This window comes from Medicago truncatula, chromosome 4 (assembly GCF_003473485.1).
Source record: "Medicago truncatula cultivar Jemalong A17 chromosome 4, MtrunA17r5.0-ANR, whole genome shotgun sequence".
Taxonomy (NCBI): Eukaryota; Viridiplantae; Streptophyta; class Magnoliopsida; order Fabales; family Fabaceae; genus Medicago; species Medicago truncatula.
Genome location: NC_053045.1, coordinates 35,060,775 through 35,082,092, shown reverse-complemented (window position 1 = coordinate 35,082,092; position 21,318 = coordinate 35,060,775). Strand labels below are relative to the sequence as shown.

The window sequence follows — 21,318 nt, the reverse complement described above, 5'->3', positions numbered from 1 at the left end:
TTTGAAGAATTATTTTAAATTCAAAACTCAAGTTAAACTAAGAAAATTATTAACCATCTCATTTTATGGAGTTCAGGTTATGCTCCATTTACTCCATTTAGCTTACAGATGCATGTCATGTGGCAAAAAACATCCAAAGGCTGATATTTAAAATTAACAAAATAAGTACACCATAGTACACAATCCTTTTTCCTTCCTTCTTCCTCTTTCCACCCTCCTCCTGCGGCCACCAATTGCATTTAAGAGTTTTCAAATCTGAAATTCCAAAAGATAAAACAAATAAAGAAATCAAATCAAATGAAGATTAAACACTCCAAGAGAGACAAGATCCATCTTGATGAAATTCACATGCATCCTAATGATTTGCCATTTACCCTCCTATTTTTTCTAATTCAACGAGACAAGATTTCTTGACATGCCTGACAATGAAAACCCAATTATTTTGTCTTCATTGTTTATTAACGGTAAATTTGGTGGCAGTGGAAGGAAAAGAGATCGTGAATTGCAAAATGGTGCCGCTGGATTATTCTATAATTAAAAATGGCAAAATTATATTTTTAGTCCCTTAACTTAATTTCAGGTAACATTTTGGTGCTTTATCTTTTTTTTCATTTCAATTGGGTCCTTTTTGTCCATTTTCATATGAATTTTTAAGTTTAAAATTCATGATTTTATTTTCTTATGGTCTTTCAATCTTCAATCATCGTCTATGTTTGCATAAGAATATTATATTTGAAGCTTGAAAATGTATATAAAAATGGACAAAAAGGACCAAATTGAAATGAAAAAAAGATAAAATACCAACTGTTATCTGAAATTAAGTTAAAGGACTAAAAATGTAATTTTACCATTAAAAAACCCTTAATTTTCAACTTTTAATCTCAACCCTTGATTATTATTTTGCCACATGTCATGCATTTGTAAGCTAAATGGAGTAAATGGAACATTGGCTAAATGGAGCATACATGCTCCCTCTCGGGATACAACATGTTCTTCTCTGAAGAATTACATCAGAGATGACAGAACAGCTCGAATATGTTAAAACACTGGAACGATGTAACCCAAGAATTCAATGGTATTGAAAAGAGAGTAAGTTATTATTTCTGGTTTTATAGTGTACAAAAATGGTTCTGTTTTCAACATTGAGGAAAAGCAAAATGAAAAAGTGCGGAATTAATAATAGCCACTTCAAGAGATATCAATAGAAAAACAGTTACAAATGGAATTAATAATATGTTACAAAACCAAGTCAAACAATAATATTAATAACAATATGATAATAATTTTCTATTAAAATATTTTTAGATATTTCTCAATTGAAAATATGGGACACAAAATATTTTAGACTTTTGAAATATAATCAAAATTTACAACAATCTTAAGGATTTATCTCTAATGAAATTGGTTTACTCTTGTGTATGTGTTATGTGAAGTATTGGTGGAGGATGTTGATAGAACTATGTCAGCAACCAAATTACACCGCAATTTTAAAGAAGATAAATTTACTTGTTATCCCTCTTGTTTATTCCTAATTTTTACAACAATTCTATTTTATGAGTTCAATTGTGGTGGGTTTACAGTGTAAAACAGTTTTGCACACATAACCAATCAAAATATTTTGAATCGCCACATCAATTAATGATTTTAATTTATGTGAGACAAACATGATAATTCAAAATATTTTGATTAATTATATGCAAAACTATTTTGAACTCTAGTTAACCCACCACCAACTCTTCTTTTACTGGGTATTGACTTTGGATGCATGTGTAAAAGTTATCTTAAATTTTTTTACACGTAGTATACATTTAATCGGAAATTGAAATTTTGTACGCATCGTATTCGTGAGCCGTGTTTGATGGGAGTTTCATTTTTTGACACAAAAGTGGAGGAACTTGGTGGCATTCTTTTCCCTCCACCAAAAAATGGCACTCAAAATCATCCCATCGATACTTCTTCTTCCTCGCTCTCTTCACCACTTTCCTCCCCGCCAAAACCCTAATCTCAAATCACTTTCCCTCTTTCCAACCATTTCTCACCCTCACCTCCCTCTCCATTTCTCAAGTCTCTCAATCTCCGCACTTCACCCAACTCGGTTCGTAACCGCCCGCGCGATTCAACCTCGAGAACTCACCGGCGATGAAGGCCGAATCAGCGAACCTTCTGAAGAAGCTAAAATTGAAAATGAAGCGGCGACACAGGGTGTTGAAAAGGAACTAGCGAATCAAGGTATATGGATTCAATTGAAGGAAATTGTTAAATTTACAGCACCTGCAACTGGACTTTGGATATGTGGACCGTTGATGAGTTTAATCGATACTGCTGTTATTGGTCAGGGAAGTTCAATTGAGCTTGCTGCTTTAGGTATTGATAGTTTAGTTACTATAATTAAATAATTTGTTGCTTTGAATCTATGAGATTTTGCATTGTTTATATTAGGATTTGATTTCATAATGAGAAATTATTGAGTTATTGTTTTTTTAATTTCGCTTGTGCAGGTCCTGCTACTGTTGTTTGTGATTACATGAGCTATGTCTTCATGTTTCTATCAGTTGCTACTTCCAATATGGTTGCTACTGCCCTAGCTAAACAGGTTATTTTATTTATTTTTAAAATTATTGACGAATATTTTTGTTTGATTTAGTGATGATGATGTTGAATGTGTATTTGCGAAGTTTACATAACTGTTTTCGTTAGTATTGAGTGTGTAACTTCTTACCAAAAAATTATGCATGAGACACGAAAGACATGTGATTCATTCTCACGGCTCGTGTTCTCAAGTACGAGTGAAGTGAAATTACTATGGTGTAATGGAATCTGTGCGGCTGCAGCACCATGCTGCACAGGGACAAACCCACTTATAGGGTTGTGTAGGCACCAACCCTCACTATATTTTGAGAAAACTCCATTGTTAGGGTTTGATAGTTTTTTTTGGGGATTTTGCGTATGAGTTCTATAGTATGACTGCAAATTTAAATATGTTGTCCTGACTTTTCAAAAAATTTGGGTTCGTCCCTGATTACTACAGCTGTAGAGGATCCAATTTCAATTTAATAATGCACCACAAACTAGGGAAATGGTAAATGCTTATTCAATTTTTCATCACGAATAGAATGACATGTTTGATCTTATGCATACCTTGCTTGTGAAGACACTACAATATGACGACATGTGTTAGCTGTAATGAACTAGCAATGTCGATTGATATATGTTGTTCCATTAGAACATAATATCTTTTATTTCTTTATCTTTGATGTTCTAGATTTAAATATGTGGTAATGTGATTGTCACTGCTTTATCTATTACAATAAATATTTGGTTTGACTAAATCTATATGTTCACGTAGACTTCAATCTTCATATTTACCACTTTTAGGATTTATACTGGTTTTCATTAGTTCAAATGTTTGTGTAGGATACAGAAGAAGTGCAGCATCACATATCTGTCTTGCTTTTTGTTGGGTTGGCTTGTGGCTTCATGATGCTTTTGTTCACATGGCTATTTGGTGCTGCCACACTCACTGGTATTGAAAATGAGTGGTTTAATCGTTTGTGCTGTCGACTCATTTTGAATAAGAATTTGATTGTGCTCAAAAGATGATAGAGTCAAGCCCATAATTGATGATTATGTTGTTTATGCTCTTTTCAGCTTTCACTGGGATAAAGAATGCACATGTAGTACCTGCAGCTAACACTTACGTACAGGTTTGTTTTTATGCTGTTATGTGTCCTTGATTTAAAGTATGGCTTCAATTCATGTTTCATAAATTGAAGTTAGACAGAGTTTTTTGGAGGGAAGTAATACTAGCCTTCTTCATTTCCATTTTTTTGTAAATGTAGATGAAAGTATTGTCAGAACTTTCTTCATGACGGGATTAGAGCTCGTAAAAACACTCTTTGTTATGTTTGTTAATTATTTGATTTTGAAAATGACCAAGTTATGGTGTTCTCTTGTGCTTGATTTACGGTAGCAACACTTCAGTTACACTGACTCGTTTTTTGTTGTTAGATTCGAGGATTGGCGTGGCCTGCTTTACTTGTTGGATGGGTCGCACAGAGTGCAAGGTGCAAATTTACTATTTATTACTAATATGTGATTCTCTGATGTAAGAGGTTGAAAGTTTTTATGTCAAAATCGAGATACTGAGATACTGCTAGACTCATGGCATTCTATTTCATATAACAGAGTTGATACTATGTTGATGTACTGTTCAATACAATGGTAGAATGTATCTTCATATTTGCTTAAATCTATTGGCCAAAATTCCCCTGCTTTGACATTTCTGTGTTAGCAAGGTTACCATACATTCTTCTATAGGTTAAATCATATCATTTATTTCCTATATTGTGAACAAATATATCCTCTTTCTCTTTCTGGTTTTACCTAATATTTTAAAATCTTTATGAGCCACATTTTTTTAAATTCCTTTTACCATTAACAAGTGTAACATAATACTAAGGCTCAACCCGTGCTTTGTATGATTTGAATAATACGGTAACTATTAGCTTATTAATTTCATTCTTTAATTTGGTATTCACATCATACAGTCTTGGTATGAAAGATTCCTGGGGACCCTTGAAAGCTTTAGCTGCTGCCAGTGTTATAAATGGTGTTGGTGATATAGTTTTGTGCACCTATTTAGGCTATGGAATTGCAGGGGCTGCATGGGCCACAATGGCATCGCAAGTATGTGGAACTAACTCTTCTGCATCTATATTCAATTGTATTTATATATGTGGTTCCTCCCACTTGCAAACCACTCAAGTGGTATTATCTACTGCTTTATTGCTCCTAGGTTGTTGCTGCTTATATGATGATGCGAACTCTAAACATGAAGGGATACAATGCCTTTGCCTTATCTATCCCTTCCGGGAGGGAATTTATAACGATACTTGGGCTTGCTGCTCCTGTGTTTATGACAATGATGTCAAAGGTTGTGCTAAGTATTTTACCAAATTCATTGCTTTATATGGAATAAGCTATAGCCTTTTAATGTAATATAAATTCCAATGTTTAGGTGGCTTTCTACTCCTTGCTAATATATTTTGCAACATCAATGGGTACACATACAATGGCTGCTCATCAAGTTAGTTTTACTTCGTTCTGTTTCATGACTGATCCTTCTATTACTTGCTTTCTGCACATCTGGAAAACTAAACTCAAGACCAGTGGTAACTCTTACTTCAGGTCATGGTCCAAACCTTTTGCATGTGCACAGTATGGGGTGAACCTCTCTCGCAAACTGCTCAATCATTTATGCCTGAATTGTTATATGGAGTTAATCGGAATTTGTCAAAGGTTGGTGTTTCTCATTTGCAATGTTACCACTCTGATGTCCTAAGACCTCTTGCATATCCTCATATCTCTAGCTTCTGATCTTTCTTGTGCCTAGTTGACGATCATATTAAGGATCACTGTTTTCATTAATTGGGATATGTAGTTTCATACAGTGATACTCCGTTCTCGTTTGTCAATCCTTTATTTTTTTTATTTTTGTTATATCAACAGGCCCGGATGCTTCTAAGATCTCTTGCAGTAATCGGAGCTACACTTGGATTGTTATTAGGAATTGTTGGAACATCAGTTCCTTTCTTATTTCCCTACATTTTTACATCTGATCAGATGGTCATAAGGGAGGTCAGTTCTTTCTTTTTATAAGTTCATATTAGATATGGGTGCTGTCCTCTATGTCTTTATATAAATCCTTTGCGACTATGTACAAAACATGTGGCTGTATTATCAATCAAGTAATTGTAAATGTTGGAAATTCCGCCTACATTTCGGTCCGCCCCTAGCCGCCTAATTGCAGTATTTGGATTGTCTTCATTGCAGCCTTCAACACCTTTATTGTGTTGGGTGTGAAGAGGTGAATTTAGTCTCACATGCCTAGAGATATGGTCTGTGTAGTGTTTATAAAGCTTAGGCACCCCTCACCTTACAAGCCGATTTTGTAAGGATGAGTTAGGCCCAACCAAATTTAAACAAGCCTATCCTAGATCTGTTGTTCGGCTTCCTGCATCGTCCATGTTTCAGGCTCATTTGGCCCGAGCTGAGGGGGTTCATCGTGGTCCGCCCCTAGCCACCTAATTGCGGTATTTGGGTTGTCTTCATTGCAACCTCCAACACATTCATTGTGTTGGGTGTGAAGGGGTGGATTTAGTCCAAGACTAGGTGTAGAGATATGGTGTGTAGTATCAGAGCCTATCCTAGATTTGTTGTTTGGCTTCCTGCATTGTCCACACTTCAGGCTCATTGGGCCCGAGCGTGAGGGGGTTCATTGCGGTCCACCCCTAGCCGCCTAATTAGGGTATTTGGGTTGTCTTCATTGCAACCTCCAACACATTCATTGTGTTGGGTATGAAGGGGTGGATTTTGTCCGAGACGAGGGGCTAGAGATAAAGCTTAGACACCCCTCACCTTACAAGACAATTTTGTTAGGCTGAGTTTGACACAGCCCAAATTCTAATAGAAAATCAGGGTGCTACCTTTTCTGGTTTATTTTGCTCCTCGAAAGCTTATGATTTTAATCATAATCTGCATGATACAAGTTCCAAATAATCAATAGAGAAATCAACAGATAAAACAAATAGAAATTTGATAGTAAAGAAATCCTATCTAACCACTGTAACATTGGAAAATATAAGAAAATGCAGAAAATATAGGAGCTAATGCTCCCATCCAAGGAAGACACCTTTGGCCGCAAGCTACAAGCCTAAAAATTGTTATGGGATTCACATTATCTCTTCTCCCCCAAACAGATGTAGGATATGTTTTTTCTCTATCTTCTCTAACTAACATCCCCTCTAATTTGTAGTGTACTGCACATGTTATTACTCCTCTAAAGTGGGTATCGACGTCCTATTTGTCAGGAATATCTAGGCCTAACCCATCCTTACAAAACCGGCTTGTACGATGAGGAGTGCCTCCTCTATATAAACTCTTCTCAAGGATACTATCTATTCGATGTGGGACTAAATCCCACCGAGTGTTGGCCGCTAACACTATTCGCCCCTTTCGTATGACTAATCAAATGGATGAATATACAAAATGCATATTTTTTTATAAATTGGAACAGTTATGTATTTTTTATAATAGCTAACTACTTTGTAACCACGCAGATGCACAAGGTGCTGGTTCCATACTTTGTAGCACTGGCTGTGACACCCCCTACTCACAGCCTTGAGGGAACGTTGATGGTATGATTATTTCATCTTCTCTATTAACAGGAAAGTATATAGTACTAATAGTACTTCTCACCAACTCTTCTAAGATTTTCAAATTAATGTTATCCTTGGTTTCTTAGCTTGTAACTTCTAGTTCTTGTCTTGTTAAAAACAAATTCTAATTTTTTTACTTTGTTATACTTAAATCAGTTTACTTGTAGTTCATTTTTACCAAATCAACTTTCCAAAATCAAGTTCGTTTAAAATCATGTTTGACAAACACATTTCTCTTCAACAGTCAAAATTGTTTTATGGTACTGCTCATATTAAAGATAGGGCATCCACATGTGTTAGTGGACAGCTACAATTGTAATTTTGATATATCATCACACTCACACATGCAGGCTGGAAGGGATCTAAGATTCATAAGTCTGTCAATGATTGGATGCTTATGCGGGGGTGCGCTTGTATTATCGGTAATGACCTTTCTTGATCTCTTGGGTTGCACATGATATTGCTAGACACAGCCAGTGCGGGATAGGGAGAATATAATGTGGGGAGTATATTCATGAAAGAATAAACAGAAGAGTATTAATGAGTTAGTTAAGAGGAGTCATGCTAGTTGGTGAGGAAAATTGATAATTAAAACGAGGAAAATTTGTCAATTTTGTGGTATAAGAGCACTGACCCAATACCAAGTCTATTATTGTTTATATCTTTCCCTCATTCTGTGTTCCCATCCTGTTCATCAATTTTGTACGAGAAAACCTAATACTATCCAATATTTCGTGATGCCAGATCTTGTGTAGCAGATACGGGTTGCAAGGCTGTTGGTTTTCCCTCGCAATATTTCAATGGGTAAGAATAGGATCTCCACTTGCATCAAATCAAAGTATTATTACTAGTTCTTGAAATATTCTGATTTGTATATCTTATTTTTTATAGGCTCGGTTTTCAATGGCCCTCTTGCGACTTCTTTCTCCCAAGGGCATTTTATACTCTGAAGATATAGACCATAATAGACTGCAAAAGCTTAAAACTGCTTAGTGAGTGTTTGGTTGCACGTTTGATTGCACAATACACGCGTCTGCAGGGATACCAAAGCAAAATTGCTGTGATTTCAAGAAGCTAGAAAATGGGGCTTCTACATTAACGTGGATATGTTGTTGCAGATCCAAAGAGAGTATTAACGTAGGTACCTAGTTAATAGAAAAATGTTGCATGTTAGTTGCAAATTAGTGTCACAGAATAGTCATACATTTCTATACAAGAGATGATTCACATTACATTAACATTGTCAAACGATCCAGTGATAGCAACTGCCTCAATCTTACTCATGTATTGTAGTTAGTAATAGACGTGTGCAGTGGGTTGGGCGACATGAAAATTTTATGAGCTCGAGTAAAGTTGATAACAGAACAGTAATGTTAGATAATATAATCTATTAAGATTTGTTTAGTCTGGGGTTGGGTAGATCAACTGGTTCGAGCTAAGGGTTAAAGAATTGGAGGTCTAGGGTTCGAGTCTTGGCAAAAGAACAAAAGCTAACATACTAACATATTTGTCCAAAAAAAAAAAATTATTGTTTAGTCTTTTGGGTCTTTAGTATATTTTCTATTGCTTTGTATTGTTAAGACTTCTCTTATTCATAACATTATGGGAACCTTAGCCTCCTTCTCCTCTTATCTTCTCTCTTTCTCTATGAATCTATATTATTAACAAATGTATGGTAAGGTTGTATAATGTATGTAATAAAGATCAAAAGTACACAATATCTATTTACAATAATATGATATAGAAAAAAATGGCATTGATATCAAAATAAAATTAAAACAAAAGAAAAGAGCAAAGCTACAATTGTTCGATGAATTGAAATGTGATTGGAAAAATGAATACCATACAATGTGGTGCTAAAACGCTGGTACGAATTTTTTTTATTTACAGGATAAACAAAGTCCAGCGATGAAATCCAACAAGTGATACAAAACAAGAAATATAAATGGCAAGGAAATGGTAAAAAACATTTGAAAGTAATTAGTTGGAAAATGGAACAAATCTTAAAAGTTAAATTGCAAAGAGATTTTAGTGCAACTTGACCAAACAATGTGTTTCTCAAATATCTGTAGACTGTACCATTCTGATGATGTATTCTTTTCTCCTGAATGTGAAAAATTTCATATGCATACTACAACCATTCAATACTAATACAACATGAGAGATTGTGATAGTTTTTTACAAATGCTACGTGGACATCATTTTTGACGTCCAACATCGTATTTATATAGAGTATTACTTTTCCCACCCTATGTCTTTCCTCACGCGCCCTATTTTTTTTCCATAATATCCCTAGTCCGGATTATATAATCCGAACCCATTCCGAAATATTAATTCCGGATTTATTCGTGTATTTTGGCACTTCATCCACCCTGATGAATGATGATGTCAGTTATGAATATATTGTTCCGGATTATATAATCCGAAAAAGTTAGATAGCTTCCGGATTATATAATCCGAAACGTGTAAATCACCCCGTTGAAAGTCAACAAAAAGGGGGTGAACGATGATTCCGGACTATATAATTCGAAAAGTGCTAAACCTGTCCGGATTATATAATCCAGACTGCATCAGTACAGAGGCAGAAGCCATCAGTTTTGGCGCATTTTGCTTGCTTCCAAACAGACATATCATGCCGATGACATGTTCTAACAGTAAATCGAACTTATAAACATTAAAATCATCAACACGGCATAATTTCGAACAAAACATTAATCAAATATAATTAAAAATTATCCAAGATTACATAACATTAAAAATTATCCAAGTGTTACTTATTCAAAATCATTCAAAATGTTCAAACATAAACATAAAATACAATACTATCAGTCCCTAATAACTAGACCCGTACCACCGCCACCTCTGCCACCACCCCTGCCACCACGTCTGGCACCCCTGCCACCCTCAGTAGCTCCCCGACGACAGTAAACTTTCCCTGATGCACCTCTCTCAACGCATCCTTCAAATGTTACCATTCTTTAGTCCCTTTCGACACCAGACCACTTCTCATCACAACATAGATGTGGTCTCTGATGCGGCTTATCCTTCCGCTAAGTTGTAAGTACGCAAGGTCTCCATCCTCCTGAGCAGCTCGCGCATCAAGGATCTCATGCTCTGGTGGCCTCGGAATCGGTACCGGCATGTCGGGAAGAATCATGCGTGGATGAGACACCTGGTAAAACCACTCGATGTATCCTTCTGCTGCCTCCACACCATGAACTGCAATCTCTCCCAACTCCTGAGGTGTCAGCGTATAATCAAGTGCATGCTGAAAGCGGTTTGTGATCTCCGCCAAGTTAACATCAACAGGTGCACTCTGAACAGGATGTCTCGGTATGGTCTGAACCCACCCAAACTAACAAAGCACCCTCTCTGGCAAATATCTCACCATGCGCTCTCTGCATCTCAGCCATCCAGAGTAAAGGCTGACCCGCTCAAACTGACGTGCCTGATGGTGCCCTCCATATGAGGCCATGACAACCCTCGTCAAATCCAGCACATCTAGATAGTTTATGTAGTTGTCAACTGTGCCTAAACCAGACAGTGGTAAACATCGCGCATGGATACTGATTCTCTACATATCCTTCCCATACATCTTTGCTTCTCATACCTAGGAATTGATGAAAAACCCAAGTCTGCACCAAAGACAACCACATATAAATATACAAACCATATACACTTACATTTTAAAAAATAAAATATAGTTTTTAATTTATACCTGCAACAAACTCAGGTATCCTGCCACCTGACTGGTGTTCCACTATGCAACATTGTTGAGCTCCTTATACAAGTGAGCTAGTGCCGCAGCTCCCCATGAATAACCAACAACAAGATCAAGGTCTCTGAAGTACTTTAGGTAGACCACTTCAACAGCCCACTGGCTCTTATCAGTGAATATCGTGATCCCCACCAAGTATAGCAAATATATGCGGACAGCCTGGTCCTGCAACCTCTCCACATCCTCAGTCACACCATACTCAGCCACCAAATCCCTCTGCTCCTTCAAATGCTCCTTGAAGATCTTCTCCAAGTAGCTAAATCGGCAATGTGCACCTTTGGTCTTGTCGACCTCAATAAGAGCATCACCCGTATCAGACCCTAAGTGCTCCTCCATCAATTCCACCACCTTCTTCTTTCGCCTTCACCGTGGCTCGACATCTTCCATTTCCTCGTCCATACCCTGCAGCTCCTCCTCCTCCATATGCTGCAATTCCACATCAGGCTGCTCCTGCTCCATGTCCATATTCTCTTGCTGCTCTGGCTGATGCTCGACATCAGCACAATGTCCTCTACCACCCCGACGCCTCGGAGGAACACCACCTTCCTCCTGCAGCCGTCGGAGACGCTCTCTCCTATGGGAAGCATGCCCTGCCTCCCTTACGCGCTGAGTATTAGATGTTGAACCTTTTGTAACATTTAAATTAGGGTAATCAAATAGCACAATCAAACAACACAAAACATAAGCAAAAAAACATTATGGGTTTGTTTAGATTTCAACTTCTGGACAACAACAATCAAGTCCGGAAAACAAGAAATCCAAAAAAAAAATCGACGAAATTAACCATACATATGTACAGAAATCGAACTTACCTTCCATAATGTTTGAAAAGGGTTGAAATGCGGTGCTTTTGATCAACAAAACTCCAAATTTGAACAAGATTTGTGGTGTTCGGAACTTGGGATAATGTAGAAAGAGAGAGAGAGAGAGAGAGAGAGAGAGAGAGAGAGAGAGAGAGAGAGAGAGAATGTTGAAAGTGAAACTGTAAAACTGTAAAAATGGGGGTGAAGTTCCTTTTATACTTCGCAATTGTCCGGATTATATATTCCAAAATACGTATAGATGTTCCGGATTATATAATCCGAATAGCATGTTGGTAATTTGCATAAAACGCGTGAGAAGGTTATAAGGTGAGAAAAGTAATACTCATTTATATATGCATGGATAATATGCACTCTTTCTCCCTCCCTGAAATCACATCAAATTTGTAATAGTGTATTTTCATATGATATTTAAATACAACGTCAAAAAATTTATACCCAAATAAAATTAAAAATAAAATATCTATGCCTTGAAGATAATGTGTTACCTATGATATGAACATTTCTATTATTTAACTTTGCCCGTGTAATAATCGTCTTTTAGCTCCTTCCATAATTTGGTGCTTTAAGTTTGGTATCCGTAACCGTAACAAAAACTCCAAAGATTTAGTCTATTATTATGAAAAAATAAGTCTTTGATTTAGAAGATCAAACTCCATTAATACTTTTGAATGAAGATAAATGTAAAAAAATTATTTTATAACTAGGGTTTTTTTAACCTATACAATACTGTATAGGTTAAGGTGCAATAAATACACCACTTTAATCAACATAAGTTGTTTTGTTAATTGTATTTTCTTGAAAAAATAATGATTTTTATCTCTCCCATTAACCATTCTATTTTTTTAACTTTAATAAAAAAATTACTTTATATATGAAATGAAATTATATATCTTGACCAAAAAAATTATACGTTATATTGTGTAAAAAAAAGTTATACATTATATTAGAGTCATAAATTGATATGCATAATATATGAAATTATATCTTCCAACCATCATTTTGATCTGATATAGTGCCATTTGTTTTAGAATTAAAAGTCAGTAATTATCCAACTAAGTAAATTGTTTCAATATTTACGTTGAGAACAAATGCAATCTCATATATCAATTTAAAAAAGAAAAGGGATCTCATTTTTTTGTACTTAACTTTTTTGAAAAGAGAACACATATTTAATAAGGTTAGAATAGTTTAACTTGATCCTAACGTAAATAAATAAAATGTATTGTACGACTATAGTTTTTCAGTATATTAAAACGAATAATTTTTTTTGGTTAATTAAAACATATAGTTTTATTTCGAATATACAATATATCATCTTTTCTTGTTTAAGGAGAGAAATAAGAAGATTTAATCAAAACATAAATATAATTGTTAATATGAGAGAGAGAAAATAATCATTTTCAAGAAAATACAATTAATAAGACAACTTATGTTGATTAAAGTGGTGTATTTATTGCACCTTAAGCTTTGCAATGTTGCATAGGTTAAAAAAACTCTTATAATTTTCTTGGATCGAAATTCATACGAAAATAATATTTTTCTTGGATCGAATTCTTTCATTCTACTTGTTTTAATTTTCTTCAAACGTGTTTTTGTTTGTCAAATTTTTTGTTGTTCAATTTTTGTTTTTCTACCCATATCACATATGATGTGACATCCATTAAATGCTTATGTCTCACCCAAAGTAACATAATCATGCTAGATGACACTTACTAATTTATTTTCACCACACTTAACAATGAAATCTGAATCTACTAGTATCTTTTTCAATACCCCTTCCCTGGTAGTACTTGTCGCCAACAGAACTAAGACTTACTGTATATAGCACGGTGTGATGGTTTCCTATTTTTATGCTTTTGCGTCAACTATATATTTACAAATACAGATTATTGATTCGCACAAGATTCTGTTTTTGTCTCACGATTACATAGTATAATAATTATCAGATTTTTTATAATCTATACGTATACATATAATCTAATTGATTGATGTCCTAAAAAAATAATCATTGATTGATTTCCTAAAAAAATAAATCTAATTGATTGATATAGTATTTTTATCTTTCAATTATATTATTCATTCAAACTATAATACTATATAAATATTCTAAAAAATCTTGCCATCTATTTAAGTGTAATAATGATTTATATATATGAAAATGTCCGAGAAGACTAGAAAAATACTCAATTGCAATAGAAATAATCTTATTGCAATGGAAATAATATTAAGATAATTTATTTTGATCTTATTTGTCAAAATTATTTGACTTTAGTATCGTGTCTATTTTTCCACTAGTACCCTACTAAAGGAAGTGAAATGGTGGAATTCCTACGTATTACATAATCTATAGTACATTTATGTAATTACAATTATATACTCTCTTCATTTTAAAATGAGTATATTTTTAGCAAAAACAATTTGTTTCAAAATAAATGTCATGTTCACTTTTCAATATAAACTTTTACAATTATGCCTTTTAATTAATATTGTGTACACTACTTTTAAAGTCATATACTCCAATAATTATTAGGGGTAGTTTAGTTGAAAGGTTATTCATTTTAACAACTTTTCTGCATTTCTTAATATGTGTAGAAAACTTAAACGACATTCATTTTAAAATGGTAGGAGTATTATTTAATATATTGCATGATTATAAATAATAATTCTAATTATCCTCTAATACATTGTTTGCAAATAGTGTATTCTAATTATCTCATTTTTTGGTGTTTGGCTTTTGTTTTGCCACTGTTACTGTAATTTTCCTGCTATCCCTTGCTGCTGTCCTTTTGGTAAGCACGCAGGGCTCTCTTTTGTAATACCTTGCCACTTTTGCACCACTGGTGCCTCGTGCCTGGCTTGTTATATATATGCCGTTTCAAATAAAAGTCAAAGATGTGGAATTGTATTTTACGTATCATAGTTTGTATCTTCAAAGCAAATGTACTGTAATGCTACTGCTAATATTCTTGCTATGTTAACCTGCCAATAATACTCCCTCCGTTCCTTTTTAAGCGTTATTTTTGGAGAAATTTTTTGTTTCAATTTAACTGTCATTTTTAAAGTTCAATGCAACTTTAAATGTTGTTTTATCAATATTACCCTTAGTTATTTATCGCAGAGAGAGAAATATATGAAATGAAATATTAAAGAATAAGGATATTATAGTAAAAGTATCAATTATTGTGTCAAAAGTAGTAACATTTATTGATTGTTTTGGTTTGTGTAAAATGTCACAAAGTGACGGTTAAAAAGGTAATAATTAAATTAAGCTGATGTCTTATGACGTTATTGCTAGGATAGACTTTGATATCCACTTTTTTGAGTTGCTTAGTGGATGAAGGTATGTGGGTAAGCGGTTCCCAGGCATTGTAAGCTAAGAAAGAAAGGAAATCAATCTAGGAAAGTGTTTCAACACTCGAGGAAGAGAGATGTTTGATTTTATGTTTTCGAGGTGGTGCTCTCATTCGGAAGATGGTGGAAAGAGACATATGTTCAACATACAAAAAAGTCACAAGCTACGTGTAAATTTGAAATAGGCTGTTGGATTGGCACATCACCTGATAAAAAGCTGTTGTTTAGATTTAACCTCACATATTTGGTTTGTTACATAATAAGCAGAGAATTGATGTTCGCACGTGTAGTTTGGTTGTGCCACACGAGTAAATTAATCAAATGCTCTTCGGTAGTAAACTGTCGAAATTTTTAGGCAACCGACGGTAGTTAACTGCTGAGAAAAACCTCGATAATTAACTGCCGAAATCCAATTTAATCCATCGGCACTTAAGTGCCGAGGAAATTATACCTTCATTTTCTTCGATGCTTCTTCTTCTAAAAGTGTTGTGCATGTACAGTACCGTTCATTTGTTTCTTTGGAGTTCCATCATTTATTTATTTTACTTTTCTAGATCCAGTGGTTTAAAGATTCTTTGTATTATATAGTACCGTTTCTCACTCGCTTTCTTCTTATTGGAAGTTATAGTTCTATCTCTCATTTGTTGTTCTTCATTCTTCTCTTTCTACTTCTGTGCCTTTTTACATAGAAAAACAACAGTGAGATTATTGAGATGATAATGGATGAAGATTAATTAGAGAAACGAAGATGAACGTAGATTAAAGAAATTGGGTGTGAGAGGGAAGTTCTTGATATGAATTTAGAAAGAAATATTGAGAAAAATAAAATGAAATGCATCTCATAAAGGATGAATCGAGTGAGAACAGGGAATTATGATGTAATTGAGTATTTGTTAGTGGATGTGTATGCTCTGCAAAGGAAGAATGAATTTTGTGAGAAGAAGTACCCAAATTGCCGCATATGCAGCACTTTTAGAAGAAGAAGCATCGAAGAAAATGAAGGTATAATTTCCTCGGCAGTTAACTACCGAGGTTTTCCTCGGCAGTTAACTACCGCCGGTTGTCTAAAAACTTCGGCAGTTTACTACCGAAGGACATTTGAGTAATTTACTCGTGTGACACAGCCAAACTATATGTGGGAACAGCAATTCTCTAATAAGTAAGTATTGATCCTCTCCTAACTTGGTTTAGAAAAAGTAAAGTAACAACATTTCATTCAAGTTAAGTTGATGATGTGGCTAACTGTGTTGACACTCAATTGATATTTTTTTTTTATTTGTGTGTGCTTAATTGGTATAATCCTTAGATGATATGAGATGTTAAATGATGCTTGTGAACTGAACAGCACAATCACATTGATTGCAGCATACTAGTACTAGTAAAGAATTGTTTATCCTTTTACTTAAATCCCTTGCTAACCAATGTCAGTAAAAGATAATTCCTGTAAGTGTAGTTTATATCAATATCAATCAAGGGTTTCTGCTACTATTTTTCGCCAATTGGAAGCAGCATTCTCCATGAAAAAACTGCAATTAATAATTTTTCAGATCAAGTAATAACAAAATGCAATTTGTTCATCGCAATAGAATCTACTGTTTTGGTTATTCCACAGAATAAACCAAACTCAATTTAAGATTATACTCTCTGGCTCTGGTCACAGCACATATTCCACAACCTCATACAGGAGTTCCTTGATCCATAATCGACAATCCCTGAATTCTCACCTGCCAGTACAATGTCCAGTTCGACAATCCCTGAATTCTCACCTGCCAGTACCTAGGGTATCGGAATGTACGCATAAAAGAGTCTCATTCTTGTTCAGGCCATGCACCAGGACAAACCTTCAACGATACTACGTGTTTATGACCTATTGCCTCTCGCTTTCCATGGCGAACCCCGCCGTGATGATTTGGGTTCTTGTTCCCTACTCTGCAGTTTCACAAGAACATTAGTGAAGCATAGGAAGAGATCAAAATAATTTGAGGTGTAAAAAGATATAGTCCACAACCTACCCTGTTTATTAGTAGTCTTCGTTTATTTTGTTTTTCCAGAAAAAGTTTCCGAACTTGTTTCTTCTTTTCTTCTACCTTCAATTTGGAGAGACTAGGCCTGTATAAAATAAGGGTTCGACCAATCTGACCAACGGTCACTGAACCAGTTGATTCTTCCAACTGCTTCACAACATCTTCTAACTCACCGGGACAACTCCCATGTATTTTAATCTGTAAATGCCATTAAATTGCATGTACAAATTAATAAGATGCAAGATTGTGAACAAGGTCAAGCTTGTGCATTTTAATGATTAGGATATGCACGGTCAGTGTACAGCAGTTTTACAGGGACGTCCAATGAGAGCCTATTGTTTATTTCACTCTTATTAATTGGCAAAGTTATGAGTTTTTACTAATTGTCAGTGTAAAACAAGTCTACATCCAAAATACACCCTCCTTTAAATCAAAGAAGATTATAAATGCTAGAAAAATTACTCTCTGAAGTATTCAAGCTAAAGTCCCCCGAGATATCAAATTCTATAAAAATTACTCTCTGAAGTATTCAAGCTAAAGTCCCCCGAGACATTATTGAATCACGCATTTTGTTCTCTAAGAATGCAAAGCAAAGTAACTCAATCACCCAGCTACTCAATATTCAGGTGCAAAGCTTAAGTTCATGAAAATCATTCCAGTGACAGTCTAACCAGTGGCAAAGAAAAGTTGTCCAACACAGTATATTCATGCTTTGCATGCAATGCCACTTGCATGTAATAGTTAGTTTTAGCCACTTTGCAGCAGCTGTGTGGCAATGGTAACCAACCATCAAAAAGCACCAAGACTGCAAAGACTATTGAACCAAACCAACTCAGACAATCATTTTACGTACACCAAATCATTGACAAAAACACCGGAGACCGGACACCCTTTCAATCTAAAGTGTCGGTGTTACATAGAGACATCCATCCACTAGTTCCTAGATATACTCTCGCTAAACCCAACTAGACACCCAAGGCCATTTATTTGTAATGCCCAATGTTGTTAAATAGCAGCTATAGTGGCGCTAGACCACTATAGCATAGCAGAATTCTGACTATTTTTATGTGATACAAAATTTAGTACAAAATAGTCAAATAGAGGCGGCGCTATAGCCTATAGCACTATTGCATAGCGGAATTTTAACAATCCACAATTTTCTATTATCCACAATTGACAACTCTGGTATTGCCTAATGAATTTGCATTCACTTTATTATTCAATAAATTTGAATGTCTAATTAAGTACCAATAATTAACATCAAAGACAAACACATAGCTACTACCACCCGAAAGGACAATTGCATATGCTATTTTTTTGCCCAGTGAGACTCGAAAAGGACAATTGCATATGCTAAACATGAAAAGAAGAATTTCTTCAAAAAAAAAAACATGAAAAGAAGAAAAAACTACCACAAGAGACGGTTACCGAGTTGAACAAACAATCTCAAAACAATACTAGCAACTTGTATGAAAGCATAGCAAAATAATATGAAACACTAACCTAAATGAACAAATATACCAAACACAAACCAAAACCACAAATAAACCGAAAAGAGAGACATTATTTCAAAACACAAACCTAACAAAAAAAAACCATTACCTTAAGAAGTTCATTAGCTTCAAGGTTATCACTGAAAGCAGTAACAAGATTGGGGGTAACACCAGACTTACCCACCAATTGTGTGCTAAGCTTTTTCCCCAAACTATGTGCATAAGACCCAAGTTCTTTCCTTTCTTTCACACTCAAACTCGGCACTTCCAATTTCAATCTCTCTTCTCTCTTACTCACCAATGGCGACGATGTAGTTCCAATTTCATCCACCACCACTTTGGTATCTTCAAAATCGTCTCTTTCACTTTCAAATTCATCTCCTTCTTCATCATATTCATCTTCATCTTCTTCTATGAATTTTGAAGCTGAACCTTCAACAAAGGAAGAGAGAGGAGGGGTGTAGAAAAAAGCACGGGAAGAAAAAGGGGGTGTGGATAAGAAAGATGGTGAAAGGGTTTTCTGAAGAGGTGGGTGTAGATGAAATTTTCGAAGGGTAATATTGGAAGAAGGAAGAAAGAAAGGTTTGAGAAATGAAATGAAGGAGGAAGAAGATGACGGTGACGGTAACGGCGGTTGTGAACGGAGAACGAAGAGGAAGTGAGAGGATACTGATGATGATGCCGTCATTTGGATTGTGAAATGAAACTGGAACTAAAAATTGATTATTAAAATAAAAGGGTAAGATTGTGATTAGAAAATGTATAATATTTCAGCAAAACGGTTAGCACACAAGGGTGTTTGGTCTAGTGGTATGATTCTCGCTTCGGGTGCGAGAGGTCGTGAGTTCGATTCTCGCAACACCCCTTTATTTTTGTCTCTTTTTATTTATCATTAAAGATCTTCTATATATACTCTATTAAAATTGATGCCATATGAAATTCCCATTTTGTCCCTGGAATGGGCATTTAAGTAATTTTCTAATTGGTGGGTTTGGTTTGGTGCCACCTCATCTTTTTTATGCCAAATTTCCCATTTTACCCCTCACCAATTTTTTAAATTATTTTCTAATTTTTAATAACTTTTAACTATTTTTCAATTTTTATGTTTTTAACTATTTTTCAATTTTTTCTCCCAAATTCAGTTGCTTCTACATTGCCGTTGTGGGAGATTAAGGTATCGTTTGACCCGGCTTTTTTCCAAATTCTCTACATTTTTAAGGAGAAGTTAGGTCAAACACAATATCAATTATTTTAATTTCAATATTGTTTAATCATCACAACCTCACAGATATATTTATTCACGTTGTCATTTAATGATATCAAATATTTTTATTTCCTTTCTTCAACCTCGCGAATATACACACACATTAATGTTTCGAGTAATATTATATGTCTGTTTGTCTATTTTTTTGTTACGATAATGCATATAATTTTTTTTTGGTGTTGCTTGGTTGGGTGCTACCTCACCGATTTTTTTATTTTTTAGTTTTAACTATTTTTCAATTTTTTCTCCCAAATTCAGTGGCTTCTACATTACCGTTGTGGGAGATTAAGGTATCGCTTGACCCGACTTTTTTCCAACTTCTCTAAATTTTTAAGGAGAAGTTGGGTCAAACACAATATTAATTATTTTAATTTCAATATTGTTTAATCATCACAACCTCACAAATATTTTTATTCACGCTGTCATTTAATGATACCAAATATTTTTATTTCCTTTGTTCAACCTCGCGAATATATACACACACATTAACGTTTAGAGTAATATTTTATGTCCGTCTGTCTGTTTTTTGTTACGCTGATGCATATAATTTTTTTTAGTGTTGTTTGGTTAGGTGCTACCTCACCGATTTTTTTTATTTTTAATTTTTTTCCAATTTTTTTCTCCCAAATTCAGTTGTTTCTACACTGCCGTTGTGGGAAATTAAGATACCGTTTGACCCGGTTTTTTTTTCAACTTCCCTATATTTTTAAGGAGAAGTTAGGTCAAATACATTATCAATTAAGTACTTTCTAAAAAATGTACCTTTTAATGCAATGAACTTTGACCAAAAGTTGTTGAATGCTTCTTCAAAAAACTACTTCTCGACAATTTATTTCACAAGCATCTCTCTTCAATTCACGTTGGGAACCTTTTTTTTTATTTTTTAATATTATACTTCAATATATTTTTTTCTTCCATTTAATTTGAAGCGTTCAATTTAATTTTTTTTAAGGAGGTTCCATTTAATTTTATTACCTTTTTTTCAAAGGAATTTTATTATCTTTTTATCACTTATAATTTCAATATCGTTTAATCATCACAACTTCACAAATATTTTTATTCACGCTGTCATTTAATGATATCAAATATTTGTATTTTCTTTCTTCAACCTCGCAAATATATACGCACATACACATTAGCGTTTAGAGTAATTCTTTATGTGTGTCTGTTTTTTTGTTACGCTAATGTGTATAGTTTTTTTTAGCGTTGCATAATGCGTATGATTATTTTTATAAAATTTTAATTTTAATTAAAAGTAAAATTGTAGATGTCTTTTCTTCAAAAAAAGGTATAGATGCCTAAAAAGGTGTATATATATATATATATATATATATATATATATATATATATATATATATATATATATA

General features: G+C 34.4%; 2 protein-coding genes and 1 non-coding gene across 4 annotated transcripts; 2 read left to right on the top strand and 1 right to left on the bottom strand.

The window, feature by feature from the left end:
- The first annotated feature begins 1,823 nt into the window (after window positions 1–1,823).
- Window positions 1,824–8,449, top strand: LOC11446548 (protein DETOXIFICATION 46, chloroplastic). 2 transcript variants are annotated; one of them, XM_003606979.4, is made up of 14 exons: window positions 1,824–2,364; window positions 2,499–2,593; window positions 3,415–3,523; window positions 3,649–3,704; window positions 4,009–4,064; window positions 4,548–4,686; window positions 4,796–4,933; window positions 5,018–5,086; window positions 5,188–5,298; window positions 5,509–5,637; window positions 7,119–7,196; window positions 7,568–7,639; window positions 7,962–8,021; window positions 8,109–8,449. In XM_003606979.4, the coding sequence occupies exons 1-14, from the start codon at window positions 1,926–1,928 to the stop codon at window positions 8,208–8,210; spliced, it is 1,653 nt and encodes a 550-aa protein (XP_003607027.1). In that variant the 5' UTR covers window positions 1,824–1,925; the 3' UTR covers window positions 8,211–8,449. The 2 variants fall into 2 exon arrangements, 1 of the variants encoding a protein (XP_003607027.1); XR_003011602.2 differs by lacking the exon at window positions 8,109–8,449 and having other exon boundaries at window positions 7,119–7,226; window positions 7,962–8,019.
- Window positions 8,450–16,594: 8,145 nt separating this feature from the next.
- LOC11443147 (uncharacterized) lies at window positions 16,595–19,406 on the bottom strand. Its single transcript, XM_003606976.3, has 3 exons — window positions 18,797–19,406; window positions 17,183–17,392; window positions 16,595–17,099 (listed from the first exon to the last, which is right to left on the bottom strand). Exons 1-3 carry the CDS (start codon window positions 19,373–19,375, stop codon window positions 17,031–17,033), a joined length of 858 nt encoding a protein of 285 aa, XP_003607024.1. The 5' UTR covers window positions 19,376–19,406; the 3' UTR covers window positions 16,595–17,030.
- Window positions 19,407–19,480: 74 nt separating this feature from the next.
- TRNAP-CGG (transfer RNA proline (anticodon CGG)) lies at window positions 19,481–19,552 on the top strand. Its single transcript has one exon. It is a non-coding gene; the product is annotated as a tRNA-Pro (tRNA).
- Window positions 19,553–21,318: the final 1,766 nt, after the last annotated feature.